This window comes from Gymnoscopelus braueri (genome assembly GCF_963280865.1).
Source record: "Gymnoscopelus braueri genome assembly, chromosome: 1".
Lineage (NCBI taxonomy): Eukaryota > Metazoa > Chordata > Actinopteri > Myctophiformes > Myctophidae > Gymnoscopelus > Gymnoscopelus braueri.
The window spans coordinates 24,362,288-24,380,916 of NC_137603.1; the positions used below are offsets into that span (position 1 = coordinate 24,362,288).

Genomic DNA, 18,629 nt, shown 5'->3' on the forward strand with positions numbered 1-18,629 from the left:
GGGAGGAAAGCATGCAAGAAATAAATAATACAAATCAGAATTTAATTCTTCTGGCACAGATCACTTCAGCTAAAATGGTAACAGGACCGTTAAAGAGGACAAAAAAAAACTGAAAACTCTTCAAAGCGCCAACCTTTCCTACAGAAACAATTCTTTTTTTCTGTAATAATGTATTGCACAATACAGTATATAATGCTTCCCTACACATATAAAACCAAACCTTTTTCCATTTGTGTATGTATGTAAAGGTAAAAACAGGACCATCCTGAGCCATGGCTTTTGGGGAAACAATCCACTACTTGCCATATCAGCTTCCTACTAAATCAGTGCTTACTTCATGGGAAAGACATGCCGCCATCACATTAGATGAGCCTTTGAACCTTCATTGGTAGGGAAACACAGTTGCCAACCTGCAAACATGTGCCTTTTTTTAAAACATATACTTTGTCCCTATCGTGTATACTGTATAACAGAATAAATAAACAGATGTTTTGAGACCCTTTCGTGGTTTTCACAACAGGAAAGCACTTATGCATTTGCCATTTACTATACCTTAACAGAATGCTAGGAAAGAATATGACACAATAATACACCTCGGCACAAAAGTGGTTTCACACAAAGTGAAAACAGAAAATCAAATAATTGATCTATTCCATCCTATCTAATGATAGTCACTGGGAGGAATCCCAGTGAATGATACTGGTAAACTGGTTGCTCACTCCATTGCAGCTACACTCCCTTTGTGGGACTGTGTACAATCACCTCATGTCCCACCACATCTACCCCAAAAGAAAAGTGTTCTAATCCTGGGCCAGAACACAAAACACATGAACATGAAAATAAATAAAAAGGTATCTGTAGCTTTTGGTTGGATTTTGGTCATTCTTAAGTGGTCATTGAGTTTGGTTTTGTTTTGTATTTTCTGAGGGCTGACTGGCAGGCAAAAAGCACTTGGGATTGAATGGAATTGACATTTCAATGTGGATCTGGTATGCTAATGTATTTACTCTCACTCTAAGAAAAGATCTTTTGAATCTGAACCATTAGTCTGTTAAGGATGTTTCATTAAAGCTCTGGAGGTTTCAAGTAGTTTATACAGAGGTGACTAAAAGATATTAAAGAACTAACCGCCATTCACACACAAACACACACCACATGCATTCAATATAATATCTCTGCAAGGCTTTGTACTGCAAGAACACTCAAAGCAATCAGTAGGCATGCTATAAAGAGCTCCTCCTATTGTTCGGAGGAATTGTTTGATATATAGAAAACAAGCTGGTTGATTGCTTTAATTGCTCATTTACATACCGTATCTCATACTCAGCCTGTTGGTTGAGTGTGTTCTTTACTTGTGTGCTCTGACCGTGTGTATTTCAGACACTTTGGTTAAATGGTATAGTGGAGTTCTAACCTCATTATTTCTGGTCTTACAATACACAGCATGTCAGAGCCTACTCTGGCAATGCAGGATTACTTTGGTCTGTGCTTTTATTGGTTTTGGACTACAAATGCCATGTAATGGTTGGTTCTGTTTTTATTTTGGTAATGGGAAATGTGTACTGAATACACGTGAAGTCTGATAGAGTATAGAGTATACACATACAGTATACAGTGTCTTGTTAAATGCCAACAATTCTGGCGACTATTGCCATAAAAATAGAACAAATAATATTACATCTAGTGGAAATAAATATCCCTTCACATGATTCACAATGCCAATTCCGTTCAATGCCCTTGTTTTTAAAATGCACAAAGTTCCCATGCCTGCTCTCAGCCCAGCTTTCAAAGTCCAGGTCAACCTCTCCTGGTGGTTAGCTGTATGGTCACAGGAGGTAGCTAGTGTGAGGGGGCTTGTAAAGAGAGGCCTGTGGTAGTGGTGATGAGATTAGACGGGAGGACAGAGGGAAAGAGGAGCAAAATACAGGAAAAGGCTGAATTCAATGCCATATCTCAAGGTATGATAGAACACACATACGTAGACAGATGCATGGGTAGCCAAATGCCAGCATTTCCCTTTTGACAATACGTTATTTGTTGTCTTTCAAGTTTGGTCCATCTCTAGAGGTATGACACCAATTTTGTTAGGGATTAGACTAGTAAGAATTAAATTTGCTTGAGAATGACCGTTCTTTATAGCTTGTTTATGCAAGCTATAAAGAACAAAGGCATATGCATTTTCGTCGAGGCCGATTATACTGCCAGTAGTCTTAACAAAAAACATGAAAGGGGAAATGCTACTCACTTCTTGGCTTGGACAAATGTTAATCAGTGCCAAATCATCGATGTACCCTTTAGTCGATCGTATATCAAACTGCATCTTAACCCATTAATACCTGGAACTGTGTCATTTTTTGATTTGAGCTAAAAAGCATTATTTTACACTTTGGGCTATTCAAAAAATAGCAGATATACAAGCTCATAGCGCGGCACGGAGTGCCGTGCTACGAGCTTGTAGATCTGCTATTTTTGAAAAATCGTGAAAATGTGTGCAAATCTTTGAATATATATATTTTTAAAGCGAACATTTTTAACTAAAATCTTTGCTTCTGGGGGTCCCTGGAACAACATATTTTGATGGGGGTCCGCGGCCAAATACATATAATTTTGGGGGTCCTTGACGTGAAAAAGATTGAGCACCACTGATATAGAAACATACGTTTTTCAGAATACTGCTGAGATTTAGGAGACATGTAGAATCGGCTTCAGGTCTTAATGGGTTAAGAAATAATGCAATATAACTGGGGTTTAACAGATACGGTAAACAAAAAAAAGCTTTGAGGTTAGTTTTCCTGTAGCTTAACACTGGTGTATCTCTTACTCCTACAGTAAACAGTATGTAGGTGAGTGATGGTTTGTCTTGCACCAGGTGGTGCAGGGCAAACACACATAGCGTAACATAGACACAGGTTGTTGAGGACGAGGTGGCACTTAAAGCCCAAAGGATGGCAATGTTTCACAACGAGCCCCAAGACTGAACGAAACTCAACACAGTAAAATCTCTGAGAGTTAATTTAACTCTGGGTGTACAAAAGGGTCCATTTGTACACTTTCAGAATTAAAGTAACACTCGTGGATTTTACAGTGAAGGTTTGACTTTGAATCCCACATTTGATGTGTCGTAATTCTTCTCAAGTTTTAGATGGGCCTAAAAACCTGTGTCCCCCTTTTTTTTTTGTTTACCAGCATGCTGTTGAATCCTCGCCAGTAGGATGAAAACTGACCTGGAGGCCGATGAAGCACACTACAAGACACTGACAAGATAAGTCAGTTAATTAATCCATCAAATGTAAAGAAAACAAAACAAAACAAGGTGAAAATAATATATTATCTTTGTTTCGGTCAAAAGTCTTTTGGCTGGCATGACAACTTTGGACTTAATTCAAGAAATGTTGTAGTGTCCATCCAACCTTAATTAGTCTTCATCCCTTTTTCAGCTACACGTGTAGTGTTTCTGTATGGACATTTGACTTCTGCTCCATACAGAATCTCATCGCTGTGATCTGTGAAATTTGAGTGTTTTAAATGCTACGAGAAAAGATGACTGATAAATTTGAGAAAAGAACTAATAACTCTGAGAAAATTATATTCCGGACATTTGACTTTAAAGGTTTCTGTTATTTGGCAAACACATTTTTGGACCTCTTTAAATACTATGTACATTCACATTAAGTTACTGATGTTACTTTAAATATATTTATATGTATCTATATTATATGACACCCTATGGGCAGTTGTTGAGGTTCCATTCAGTAGCTGAATTCTCTTCATATTGCACCTCCGTCCTCTCACTGTCTTACAATGCGAGCAATACAAAATATTCTACAAGAGGAGTTTCATCTCATTGATATAGATACAACAAATCAAACAATAAGTACAACATGGGGCTTTGCCTCGTAAAAGAGTGTCCTTGCTCTGACTTCAATATTCAGCCCAAACTAAAGGAGGAAAAAAGAAAAGAAAAACAAAGTCCCATCTTTCTGGATATACACAAGGGCAGCACAGGTGGACGTCAGCGACAAGAGACATTATTGAAAAAACCCAAAGCAAATAAAAGGAGTATCTACAAGCAGGTTTGATCCCTTCCCACGCGACTTCTCAGAGGCTCTGTCCAAAGTAGGCTGGGGGTCCAGGGCCAGTGGCGGGGAGGAGCAGAGAGGGGTTGATGAGGAGGCGAGGGGAGGTAGAAAGAGAGGAGAAATGAGTCTACACCGCTCATTACGAGGCTCTTTAGTCTGTTTATCATGCTTTGGAAAAGGAGGGAGAGAATGAAAAGGTAACAGCAAATATCTCCTCTTCATGGAGCTTGTTTAAAAAAACAAAACAAAAAAAACAATTTAAAAACAACCTTTCCATATTTCTCCGTATTATACAATGCTTTCTTGGACAAGTCTTTTTTTTAATTTTTCTTTATCAAGTTTGTTTTTTGAGGTTTTCGGGCAACTCTGTTTCTTTTTTCTTTTTCTTTTTTTTGCCATGTTATCTTCTTTCCAAATAGCTTTCCTTTCCTCTTTTTCTCTGTCCTCTCTGTTACTGTTCAGTGTTCACATAAATCACTCATTGGCAGGGTCTCCGTCCATTCCAATAAACGTATCTGGCGGGCGAGTTCACCACGATGTCCATTCTTGTGTTCACTAGTCTGGGCCGTCACTGAGGAATCACTGTTGGTTTGTCCAGGCTTGCAGCAGGCGGCTACAGAGCATAGAATAGCACAGTCTACGTACAGTCTGTCTGACTGTCTCTGGGTGCTGTTCTGTAGCAACTCTGCAGTCTGGCCCTCTCAGGGCTGGCTTAAACTTGATTCATGCTTCGGCAACAGTGTAGCTCGTCAAAAATAACACGTCTTCAATTGAAAAAAAAGAAAAAAGAAAGAAAAGGTGTTATTTAAATAATTTTTGCAGAGCGACACCGTTCCCGAAGCATGAATCAGGTTTTATCTGCTGAGGAGGTGATGTTGCTTTGCGTTTGGTTACAAGATGAGTGCTTCTCCTTATCTCTTACTTCCTCACTTTGGCAGTGTAATACAAAGGTTTGGATCATGTTATTATTATTTTTTTCTTCTTTGAATTCATTTGGGTTCACAATGGTGCAGAGAGGTGAGTCCGGTGTAGATTTTCTTGGCTCGCTAGCAAGGTAGTTAACAGTTTAAAATTTATTTTCATATCATCATTATTATTAGCATCATCATCGTTATTCATTTAGAATATTTGGACTTTTCTTTAATTTCCCTTAAAGCCAAAAAAAGAAATATCAGATAAATAACTGTTTCTGAGGAATAAATCGCTTCAATGAATTTTCCCCCCCTTCCCTCCTTCAATGGAAGAAAGGTACTATTCTCCCCCCCCACGCGTCTTCTCAAAGACACTGTGCAGGAAGTGCCACTTCTGTGAGAGGTGTGATATAGTAGTGCACACGTCAGGGGCTGGGCATTGCTGTCACTGGTGCTGAATTAAAGGGAAATCCTATCCAAGTGCTAAGCAATTAGTTAACTTCTCTTCAGTGTTATGTTTCCACACATCCTGTATTGCCTGAGGGCACATAGTCTTATATCAAAGCTCACATCATCAGCAAGTAAGCCTGATATGTTTTGTTACTGAACACGGGGAGAGGAGTCACTGTACCTTCCATGCTTTACACTACACAGAAACCCAGACTGGAGTCTCTATGTGTGTGGGTGCGGGTGATGTAGAGAAGTATATCTGACTGACAGAAGTATCTTTTATATTTCTTTTTCATCATCAGCTGTACTGTAAAATCCTCAGTGATAATCCATCCATTTGTATCGCAGAGTGTACAAATGTAACCAAATGGACTCGTAAGGGTCCATTTAGTTACATTTGTATACTCTCAGAGTTAAATTAACACTCAGGATTTCACCGTGTATAACTTTGAGCGCTTCGGTGAGTCGAGAGTGAAGCAGGGAAAGAGGAATGGGTGCAATGTGCGATGAAGATTCCTCAGTTTGGTTTTGTTTTCGTTGGAGTGTCGGGCACTGTAGCGTCTAGTGTCCAAAAAAATAAAGGAGTGAAGGGCTCAGAGGTCAGCGAGAGGTGGCGTCCAGCAGGGCAGGGGTGGCCGGGGTGGTGGAGCGAGAGGCACTGCTGGAACTGCTCTCCTTCGGGCTGGCAGAGACGCTTCCACCACCACCTCCTATACAGGCCTGGCCTGCCAGGGACAGGGCGCCTGGCGGAGTGCTCTCCGAATGGGTGGGGGGCGCGCTGGAGGACGCAGAGGACGATGGGGTCCCCAGTGGGACGCTGCTGCCCCCCGGCAGTCCCTGCAGACCCTGGCCGCAGACGTGGTGGTGCTTCTCCCAGTCCTTGTGCTGGCAGAAGGAGCCGCAGTAGCGAGCCGTGTTGCAGCCACTGCACGTCTCGCTGGCCTTCCTGCCGCAGTTCCAGCAGCTCTGGGAAGACAGTGGGGGGAGAAGCGGGTTGATAAAAATAAGTCTCATCTAATAGAAGTTTCGGCTGTTGTGCTACATCTTTCTTTTCTTTTTTTCAGTTTTTTACTTACGGATGATGTATTTTTAATACTTACTGTATTAACCACTTATGGCTTAGGCTTGTCGTACCATGAATAGTGAAAATAGACGATTTATAAGCTCAAAATGCTATTTTTGAAAATGTTAACGTTTTTGAAATTTGTGAGTTTTTTTTTACTTAGACAGTTTTTGTATACTAATAATAATAATATATTTTAATGTTATTATTAATATTATTATTATTATTATTATTATTATTATTATTATTATTATTTAATTTGCCTTCTTTGCACATGGATTTGATTCAAGTGTTTCAAGTCGTGGTCCAAGGCCATGGTCAGTGGTACCAGCAGGTGGTGGTCAACTGCTCTCTAACGGCCTCTGTCTGGCATTCTGCTCCAACCGTCTGGGTCTGCCTGCCTTTATTTACACAGGCAGCTGGACAGCCTCCTCTATAATCAAAATGGCAACACAGTGCTAGACCAGAGCAGCAGCAGCCAGCTGTAGCCTACTGTAGGCGAAGTCGTTTTTTTTCTGGTATGACATGTGGACACATGAGCTCAGATGCACTATGACTGGCTGAGACCGGGGAAGGGACTCATGTTGGTTAAGATGATAACCTATTCCGTCCACCGTGGCTTGCCTACTTGGACGGCACGCTCATCGACGCGCAAGGCCGTTGACAGCTCGGCTGTCGGTTCGCTTGGGCGCTCTTCGCGAGCCTCAAGGCCTTGCTGTCGATGTGCCTGCCGTGTTTTAAAGTGATTAAAAAAGTAATGCAGGACGAGTGCTCCTGTTCGCATGACATCCTAGGAAAAGCACAACTGCGTACTGTAGCTCACTGCAAAACCATCATCAAGCAGTGAAAACGAGGAGATTGCACATGACATAGACCACACAACAGGACCGGGGGACCAGACTACCGGACATGGGATGAGTGCAAAGAAGGGGAACGAGGGGGAAGAGTTGAGGAAGCGAGTGAATATCGAGCAAGTGAGGACATGAGAGTATACCGCAAAATCCTGAGCGTTGTTCAACCCTGAGACTGTCAAAATGTAGACAATGTCTATTAAGTCCTGATCCTCAGACGCACCCGATGGAACTGCTTCTCTACTGTCAAAATGTACTTTACTTGTACTATATTTTTTTCAGTTAAATGAATGCGCAGGATTTTACAGCGTGGCATGGCGGGTGGGGGGTCTGTGATACTCACTTCACTTGAGTCCTCCTGCTGGTTGATGACAGTCAATGCATCCTCGGAGGCCTGCCGCTTGGCGTCGGCCAGGGCCCTCTCCATCTTAGAGCGCTCCGCTGAGATCATCTCGTGAGCTTTCCTCTCAGCGTCTGACACCGCCTTCTGCAGCTCTGACATCGCTTGTCTCTTCACCTCATTCACAGCCTCCTCTGCAGAGAGAGAGAGAGAGAGATAGGGATCGAGAGAGAGAGGGAGGGAGGGAGGGAGGGAGGGAGGGAGAGTGAGGGGTGTTATTACTGAAGACCAGTGGTTCTCAAACATTTTCTTGCCAAGGACTGACATGTATTTTGCTGTGGCCCCCCATCTGAAAATATCTTTTGCCAGGGACCACCATACAAGATTTGTGTTGTTTCGTTGTATAGCTTGTTAATCGGATATTTTCAAATGGCCGATGTATATAGGGTTGAAGTGGTTAAACACATTTTACTGGGGATCCCCTTGGACCCCCTCAAGGACTGGGGGGTCCCTAGACCCCATTTTGAGAACGACTGCTGAAGACCACTCCTATTCTGTCCCCTGCGTCCTCCTTTACTGAGGCTCTTTAAAGCTTGATTTATACTTCGTCGTATGATGGTGTTGTGGAAAAATAGCAAATCTACAAGCACACCACTTATCGTGAGCTTGTGAATCTGCTAATTTCCACTACGCGACGCCGTCGTGCGACGCAGTATAAAGTAAGCATAAGCTTTTTGCTTGTTGTATCTCAGCTAACAGATGTACATCATCCAAGATTTAAAACCTTCTGTCAGAATAAGACAGCAGACAGACTTGAATAATTAATTCAAACACGTCTCGCAGCAATCATTTTCAGCGCTGACAACAGCAGATGTCTCCAAACTTTGTTCACCAACTTCAATATTAACCCAGTGGTCTGGGATTCCCCGCTGTTCATAAATTGCCCTCCTGCCATTAGAATGAATCAATGGGAAAACAATATAAATAAAACACTTAAAAGTGAAGACACTGAATTGCCTCCCCATCAGTGATGTATATCGTCACTGCAGGAGTTCCCATGAAGGAGACGTTAGCCTGTGGCCTTTTGTTCTACAAATGCCAGCACGTACATGAGTGAGGAGGCTGTGTTTTTAGAACAGGCAGGTGCGCGGACTCCTTTACAGATGGCAGTCTAAAATAGGAGTTTCCAGAGCCCCCAACGCTCAATAAAAGGCAGGAGTGATTGTGGTTTGCCATCTTTCCTCGCTCTCCCCACAGGAAAAACAAAACAAGCGTACATTTTCCATACCTTGCAGAGCTCTAGAGAATACTGTGGAGAAAGGGGCAGCTAAATTTACAAGGTTTAGAATTATGCCAAGAGGCAATTACTAAATTGATATGTCACGACCACAAGAAGTTTTCAGCCAATGCAAACTTTTGTCCCAGCAGTCATGACATTTAAGAGACTTGAGAGATACTGTTCTCTCCACTGCTGCATTATCTGTGAGTCCGTGTAAATGAGTGAACTCATGCAGTTGGCACTCGCCCAGTTGTCTCAAACTACAGCTGTGTCGAGAAGAAGGCAGCAAGCGCGTGTGTGCGCGTGTGTGCGTGTGTGTGTGTGTGTGTTTGTGTGTGTGTGTGTGTGATGAGCCAGATATTCTCCTCGTGTTCTGCTGAAGTAGTTGGTATTCTGTCGATCCTCCCAAGCCCCCCCCCACCACCACACACACACACACACACACACACACACACACACACACACACACACACACACACACACACACACACACACACACACACACACACACACACACACACACACACCACCACCACTTTCACACACATCCTGTCTTTACCTTCATCCTTCATCTTATTTCCCCTTTTTTTCCCTCCTTGTATTATTGCCCCCACCCGCCACCCCCACCCCCTCACACACCACTACTATCTGCACCATCCTAAGCTTCTCAGCTATCAGGGCTAATACATGCACCACTAAGATTAGTTGGCAAATTTAATTAATTCTTATCAAGGAGACTGCATAGCAGATGCCAGGGCAATTAGCACTTAATGGAAAACACGGGGCAGCAATATTAACGTTTTAATTCCACGGGGAATGTGCGTTTCTGTCCGCTTTTTCACACTTCTGATCTTGTTTTCCAAACGCACCGGAGTCTCTTCACCTGAACCAGACCAGAGAGTACGTGTCTGGCATCAATTAATAGGAAGAGGTGCTACAGCGTCCTCCATACAAACTAGCTGGCTGCTGAGGCAGCAGTGAGATAAACACCATTTATACAGAGAAGAGAGATGGCATCACACTAGAGCTTAACTGAAAATATATCAAAACCGATATTTAGAAGAACCAATAAAATTAACCGAATATTCGATAAGCAAGTCCCCCCCACCCTCCCTTATATATCAACAAAACGACTTAAATCCTAATCTCCAAGCTCACAACGCCTCCCGCCGCTGCGAGTTGTGAGTTTGTAGATCGGGTATTTTTGGCACGCAACATCAAGGCACAACATAAGAATAAAATATTCATTTAAATACACCATTTATTGCAGTTCAAGCAGCTGCGATATGTGCGGTATATTGTGCATGTTGATATTGCGATGACGAAACATTTTCGATACATTGTGCAGCCCTAGCGGCGAGATGGTAGGAGGTGAGGTGAGGTGCGTTACTCACCCTGCTTGTTTTGGAGGTGCTTTAGTGCTGGGGAGAGCGGGATGCTGGTGGTACCTGGATGAAAGACAAACTGCTATTAAAAGAGCTGTGTTTTTTTTCTGCAGGTGAAAATGCAGCACAGTATTTTGCAGACAGCAGCAGCATATTTCCTACAGTAGGTCGGTTATTGGTGGATGACTGCAACATAATAGTGCTGGGACCGGGGATGGACCAGAGTTGAGCTGGGATAACAATATCTGCCATACAATATCATCGCTGTCGGGTGGAAACCTTGTATGTCCAAAATTGTGAGTTTTCAGAAAATGTAAAAAAAAAAACTGTGTTCCTATGGATCCAGTGTAGTTATTATTTAGTCAAAAAATCTTGTTAATGCTTTTCACTGGTTCAATAATAATAAAACCCTCAGACACACTTAACCACTTTCACTTTTAAAGTGGTAAAGCGTTGTGAGCAAGCTCACAATGCGTTGTGAGCTTGTAGATTGGTTATTTCAGCTACAGTACGTTTGTGTGACACTGTAGTATGACAAAGTAGGGCATTCATTTGCGAAAAAAACATAAAAAGTTTAAAATATGGAGATACAAGGTTTCTGCATGATATACAGAAAGGCCCAAACAATGCAACCCTTCCATCTACTGGACCACACTTCCACGAAAACATGAGGCAAATTATGCTTGTCAGGATACCATTGTAACCGACATTACCCAATTCAACCATCCCAGGGGGCCTTTGTTTGGTTCAACGAAATGATGTTTATGTATTGTGCAGAAGCTATACTGCTAGCTGTCACAACGAAAAGCAGTGTGAAGTCAGAGGTTTCTGTTTTTCTGATTCCAGTGGAATCCAGTTATAATGCTGGGACAGCCTGGTGCTGCTGTACTGCTGTGGGCCGCCTCGGGCCAGGTGACTGCCTTTTCACCGCAAGTATAACTGCAGTGGCCTTTCATAGTGGTGACAGATGGAGAGTGTTTAGCCCTAATGACTCAGAGGGCCTCCAATCCTCTGGCCTTATGGACCTGCAAACTGCAAGGCCTCTGTTCTGTCTCTGCCTCAGGTAGTGTGTGTGTGTGTGTGTGTGTGTGTGTGTGTGTGTGTGTGTGTGTGTGTGTGTGTGTGTGTGTGTGTGTGTGTGTGTGTGTGTGTGTGTGTGTGTGTGTGTGGTGGGAAGCCAAACATTTACTGCTCAGCTCTAAGGGGTATCCCCCTTGGCCAAGAAAGATATTAGGCTTCTGGGGCGTCATTTATAAAACTGCGCGTGCATTCCATACTAAAAGTTTATTATGCGGGAAAAGAGACAGATTTATAAAACTGTGCACATGCATACCTGCACGATACTCTCCCTTTAGATCCCGCATTGATTTATAAAACCGTGCACACGCATACCTGCACGATACTCTCCCAGTCCCTTTACATCCTGCCCTCTTCACTGCCTCAATTAACCATAATGATTCATGCATTTGAGCAGATCAATACAACTGAAACCAGTGTGAAATAAGACAACAAGAGATATACATCAATGATAAACCACTGACTACTTTAGTTAAAAAAGACAGCAAAATGACTATAATGAGCAGTAACTTTATCAAGAAGCCAGCCATCAGACACTAAGTCCAGTCTGTTGCCTTCGCTGCTGTGTCTCAGAATAAAGTAATCGTGGGTTGAGCCAGGCCATCGAGCTACGTTTGTCAGAATCATATTTGCACGATCACACACATACAAAGTCTAATAGAAGGCTGTGTGATTTGATAGGGAGTGAAATTAATTGTGTCAGAAAGGTCATTAGAAGGTTTAGCTTTATAGCGTTTCACTACATTCCTGTCAGTGTTACTAATTGTCTCCACATGTGTACTGGTGTGCACATTCTCCCGTCAAATTAAGCAGGAGGTGGTGTGTTTTGTCCCATTTTGTGCGTACAGCGGTTCATGTAAATGAGGCCCCTATTCTTTAGATAGAGCTATACTCAATGCATGTGGACCATGCAGAGGACATAACAGGGGACCGTTGGTTGTTGACACTTACCAGCTTTCCTCCAGATCTCTTCAGGCAGGTATCCTGAGGCAGGCCTGTGCAAGAAGTCTCGGTGGATCTCTGAAAAATGCACACACAGCAACACGCACACCCACACACACACACACAGACACACACCCTCAGTTTCTGGACTTACTTTTGGGGGCGGCATTAACCCATTAAGACCAGCGGCCGATTCTACAAATGCCTTCTAAATCAGTAGTTCTCAAACGTTTTCGTGCCAAGTATCTGGCCGCGTACCCCCCCCCCCCCATCTGAAAATAGCCGATCTACTGTACATGCTCAGAAACGTGTTGTGATCCAGGACTTTTCTAGTTTTCACTCTGTAAGAGAGGAGCTGTGTAGCACTGTCAATGTATTGTGTGATCTGTCTATGTATTGTGTATTTATGTTATGTTTTGTGATTTTTTTTGTATCCTGATGGCTGCTTGGCACAAAATGAATTTCCGCAAGGACAATAAAGTATCTATCTATCTATCTATCTATCTATCTATCTATCTATCTATCTATCTATCTATCTATCTATCTATCTATCTATCTACATGCAACGTGTTGTGAGATCGGCTATTTTGGGGAGAAAGAAAAACAAATGCCTATAATGATATGCCCAAATAGGGACACCAGGTTGAAAGTAGTTAAATTGAGGGGCTGAAAGTCATAAACTGTCAGCAATACTTGATGAATTGCAGTTAATAGGAGGCCAAGTTCAACAACAGCAAAACGATATAAAAAAAAGTCTCAGTTGTCAAATTGTTATGGATCCAGTTGCTCAGTAGCCTACTTCCAAAACACATGCATTTCCGCTCAAAAGTATTTTCTCCATTTTTGATTCTTCATTCACCGTAAAGGCATGCGAGAAAAACAAAAGAATCTCCATTAATTCAAGGCATCACAGGGTATTCCTTTGAGCATAATCAAAGCGCCCCCCCCCCCGTACGTTTTGCTCAGGTGAATGACTTCCTGTGTGCCTTTCTTCTCGTCTGTGGATTCGTAGTGATTTTCGGCAGCAGCGGCTTTTAGTACCTATGTTCTGAGGCTCGCCGCTGTTAGCTGTGTTGGAGGAGTTGTGGTGAGGAGGAGGGAGAGGAGGAGGAGGAGGAGGAGGAGGGCGATGTTGCTGTCCGTTGCTCCCACCTTTTTTCATCTCCTCCACGTCGCTGTAGCGCCGTATCCAGTGGTTCATCTCCTCGCGGTCGGCCTCCTGGCAGCGGCGCAGCACCGTCAGGGAGCGCCGCGTCTTCTCCACCATGTCCATGATGCAGTTCAACAGCTGAAGACGCATGGAAGGGACAGGACGAGGTTCAGATGACGCACGACACATCGCCTTTACACGTCACACTGTGGTGTGGGTGACGGCTGATTTAAGAGGTCAAACCCGGCCTGAGTCCAAAATGAATTAGGACACTGAGAACGCTCAATTTCATATATGTATATGTATTTGGCCAAAAACCCCATCTCAAGGACCCCTGGGGATCCCCAGACCCCATTTTGAGAACCCCTGTTTAAATCAGCCATCACCCACACCACAGTCACATGACAAAGGAAAATAGAAGTGAAAGGTCATTTGCAACTGCAAACCACCTGGATTTTAACCCTAGTCTCCTGGAAGTGAAACCAAACACCCAAGGGAGATATTTGGCTTCTGAGCTACAAGCAGGGCTGCTCTACTACACAGATACTGAGGCTTAAGCACAACACATCAATATGAACGTCCTTCAAAACTGTAAAATTCTCAGTGTTCATTTATCCATTTGTAACTCCAAGAGTTACAAACCTTTACAGGTCCTTTTGGTTACATTTGGTTACATTTTGTTACATTTGTACACTACTTAAATACACTGAGTTTTTTTTACTGTGTAGGGAGCACTGAATAGAAGCACTGTGTTACTGTAGGTGGGTGGATATAAACAAGAGAATGTGTGCGTGTGCGTGTGCGTGTGTGTGTGTGTGTGTGTGTGTGTGTGTGTGTGTGTGTGTGTGTGTGTGTGTGTGTGTGTGTGTGTGTGTGTGTGTGTGCGTGTGCATGTGCGTGCTTCTATTGAAGTGCGGCATAACAATGGCAATGTAACAGCTGGGCTACTGATGGAAAAAAACAAAAACAAAAACGAACCGATTCCTTCCACCCTTCTGCTCCATGCTTTGCCTGTTAAACCGCCTTAAGTCTCTCTCGTCTCCTTTCCTTTCTTCCTTTCTAAACACTATGTCAGGGTTTTTATTTTCCACCCTTCATAATGTTTCCATTCTCCTCTGGTTCTGTTAAATTGGTTTGACATGCTCTGCATTAAGTCCATATCTTTCCTCGTATTCACCCTTCATCTCTCTCTCTCTCTCTCTCTCTCTCTGTCTCCCTCTCTCTCTGTCTCCCTCTCTCTCTCTCTCTCTCTCTCTGTCCCCCTCTCTCTCTCCTGTATGCGCCGTGAGTTAGCTATATTTATTTCACTGAAGTGTTTCTAATTTGGCAGGGGTCCAGGCCAGGCTAGTTCCATCCATGACTGAAACCCTTGTCTCAGCTGCTCTCCCCAGCTGGAGCTGCTCTCTACTGGGTCCTGAGCTCCATCTGGGGCCCTGTGTGCGTGTGTGTGTGTGTGTGTGTGTGTGTGTGTGTGTGTGTGTGTGTGTGTGTGTGTGTGTTCCCTAGGCTTGATGACGCTGAGATGGGTCCTACTACACCTTGTACGCTTATGTTCAGGAGAGAAAAGAGGTTTTGTTTTGTTAATTCATCACGTCGGTGCAGACCTATTAAGGTCAGCTGTCCATCACATCCTAAAGTCTGGCACTGAGGTTCCTCCTTTGGTCAATACCTCCTGTCCTTGTCTGCACGTCATCTCTCTAGCACTAAAACCTATACAGTCAGTGGTGGACAGTAACGAAGTACATCTATTTGAGTACTGTACTTAAGTACTTTTATTATCTGTACTTTACTTGAGTATTTGTGTTTTTGGATACGACTTTCAATGACCCATATGACTTTCACTCCAACATTTAGACAAATATTGGGCTTTTGACTCCACAGGCATTTCTAGGAAAGGGAAAAGTACATTAAAATGTTTTATATTTTTGGGGGCGGGGGGGTCTAAATGTTAATACAGCAATGCATTGATATTAAAAAAAAAAATTGTTTGTATTTTGTACCAGTACACATTTGACAGAGCAACTTTCACTTGTACTTGAGTAATATTGGACCAGGAGTATCTATACTTTAACTCAAGTATTGAGGTTGAGTACTTTGTCCACCCCTGCCTACAGTAGACTTCAGCCCTGCTTTCTGCTCCTGTGTACGGCACAAAGGGACTTTTGTCTTCAGGAACAAAATAAAGAAGTCAGTGTTAAAAAAAACGTAGCTACCCCGCTGATGCGTACATTATCAAGATGCTTCCATTCCTCTGCCCACTCCCGATCCGTCAGGCGGTGATCGATCACTTCCTCCTGGCGCGCTCCGTGAACTGCTGCAATGCAAACACATGCGACAGCATCTCGGTCAGATACACGGCACTCAGACACAAATGACTGTCTGCCGCACAGTAAAACCCTCAACATCAATTCAACTTACGGCTCAGATTGTTACAGTAAATGAACACTGAGGATATTACTCTGCAGCAAAAACACTGTATGCTCCATCTAAAAATATAAAACAATAAAGGTGATGACGTCATTCATTCCTGAACTCTCTGAAGTTGGTGCATCATACATGACTGAAGTAGTGGTTGTACTAGTGCAGTCATTCTAACTCTGAGAGTGTACAAATGTGTACACTCTCAGAGTTACAGACCTGTAAGGGTCCATTTGGAATACCCTCAAGGAACGCCTGGGGGTCCCTGGACCCCACCACGACTGAACTAGTCTAGGACAAGTGTAAAATTTCTAAAGGTTTAATATTTCCAAAAGCATAAAACATTTCAAAAAGTTTCAAAAACCTCCCCTCTATTCCCAAAGAAGACAAACATTTTAAAGTTTGAACAAAGCTTCTGGATGAAAGTATGACAGAGATAAAGCGAGCCAAAGTGTTGTGGAGGAAAGGTTACTTAGTAATAAAGAATGGTAAGAAGAACATAACTGTCTCAATACTCTTCCCTTGTAGGGGACATTATGGACACAGTGACATGGCATTCAATCCACAAATGCATATTCTATAAATCCTACACAACCGCACTGTAAGTTACAGTATGCCTGTTGAGCAAAAAAAACAAAAACAAAACAAAAAACTTTCAACAAACAATTCAAAAACAAAAGTAGATAGTTGTTGAAAGTGTATATCTCACACCAAAACCACATCGGTTCAGTGTATTTGGTTTGGCAATTCACTCCTTTTCTTATAGGAGAGAGTCCTTGTCTGGCAGGAGGCAGACATATATGGATCGACACAGTGGCAGGACATAGGCATGCACGGCTGCAGGCTTTATATAGAGCCAATGCCTCATGGATTATCACACTGCACTGACAACTGGCCTTTGTTCTCTGCATACATACACCAAGAGACACTCTTTCCCACGTCCACAAAGTCAAGTCCTCAGTGTTCCTTTACCCATTTAAATGTAGTTACACATTACACTCTCAGAGTTATATTAACCCATTAAGACTGGGAAAAGCACCTGTCATTTTAGATTTGAACCACTTTGACCATTATTTTATACTTTGGCTATACAACAATAGCAGATATACAAGCTCACCGAGTGCCACACTATGAAAAATTGTGAAGATTTGTGAACATATATAAAAGCAAACATTTGTAAAATATTTTGTTCCAGGGACCTCCAGAAGCAAAGTTTTTTTCAGAAATAGCAGATCTACAAGCTCATATCTACAAGCTATGTATACTACAAGCTTGTATATCTGCTATTTTTGAATAGCCCAAAGTATAAAATAATGGTTATAGCTCAAATATAAAAATTGAATGGGTTAACAGATAATACAGACAAATAACAACATATCCAGTCGTTCTCTCTCACTCGTTTAGCCAACTGTATCACAGACCGAAACGTCTTTTTTTCTCTGAATCACGCGAGCAGCTAGCTCTCTTCTTACCCGTCGGCCGGTGCCGCTCTCTGGCGTCGCGGTGTTCGTTGTGTCGGTAAGCGTCTCTGTAGTGGTGCGCCAGGGCCATGTCCTCCAGGCGGTAGTGTTGGGGACCACCCGCACCCCCCGGGGGGTTGTTGGGGGGGTGGGGCAGGCCGTTGGGAGGAGGGTGCGTGGGGAGGCCGTTGGGCGGCGGCGGGTGAGCAGGGAGCCCCGTGCTCGGGCTGAAGCGTTGGCTGGGGCTGAGGGTGCACGGCCTCTTGGCCAGGTGCTCTGGGTGCAGGCCGTCTCTCTCTGAGCTGTCTTTGGTCCTGATGGCACAGGGGGGGGGGGGGGGGGACAATGATCAGTTGTTGTTAAAAGCTCTATTATGTCATTTATCCCTTTAAGACCTGAGGCCGCTTCTAAACATTTTCTAAATCCTAACAGTTTTTCGGAAAGAAATATAAAAAAATATTTTTCTAAAATAGCAGATCTACAAGCTCATAGCGCGGCACTCGGTGCCGCTCTATGAGCTTGTATATCTGCTATTTTTGAATAGCCAAAGAAATCTAAAGTGACACAGATGCGTTCCAGGGCTTAATGGGTTATTTTAGTGAATACATTTTTATTTTGTCCAATATGTATGGTAGAGTATGTTAATACAATTGGGGTGGTTCGTATTTGGTATCCCTGACATTTAGATCCCGTGTCTAGGTTAGAGACAACCTTAGACACGATCCTGTTTCTGGTTTGACACAAAGTTTGACCTGAAGTTTATTAGCTCAGTGGTTAAAATTCCAGCACTTGCACAGGAGACCCGGGCTCAAATCCGGGGTAGAAGAACAGTAAAGTTACATAGTGCAGCTGGCTGTCACGAATCATGACATTTTACTTGATGACTGTCATTCAAATAATTTGTTTAAAGATTGAATTGAGTTACAATTGTGACATTGAGCATTGGAATATAAAAAATAAATTTCGGTTTGCCTTTAAAAAAAAATCAATTAACAGTAAATGTACATACTTTCCCTGTCCCAAAGACCACCTCCAATATGGGACAATTATTGGTTAGAAACAGAAAATAATAACCTGTGTGTACTGTGTACTATGGATTAAAATACACTCCTGTTTTGGTGTTTCTCAGCACACACATACAGTACATATGTCCGCAGTGAGAGAATCTAGTTGTGTGTGGTAGTACAGCCCAGCTGTACACCATATGTACAAAACAAAACACAG

The 18,629-nt window shown here is 42.9% G+C and overlaps 1 protein-coding gene across 1 annotated transcript in view; it reads right to left on the reverse strand.

The window, feature by feature from the left end:
- Positions 1-2,508: 2,508 nt before the first annotated feature.
- The window catches only part of cbfa2t3 (CBFA2/RUNX1 partner transcriptional co-repressor 3), a 72,693-nt gene continuing 56,572 nt past the window's right edge, over positions 2,509-18,629 (reverse strand). Inside the window, 7 exon segments of the mRNA XM_080429245.1 lie at positions 2,509-6,406; positions 7,698-7,888; positions 10,368-10,421; positions 12,387-12,455; positions 13,419-13,665; positions 15,741-15,841; positions 17,418-17,719. Coding sequence (XP_080285371.1) covers positions 6,041-6,406; positions 7,698-7,888; positions 10,368-10,421; positions 12,387-12,455; positions 13,419-13,665; positions 15,741-15,841; positions 17,418-17,719 — 1,330 coding nt within the window. The 3' untranslated portion in view covers positions 2,509-6,040.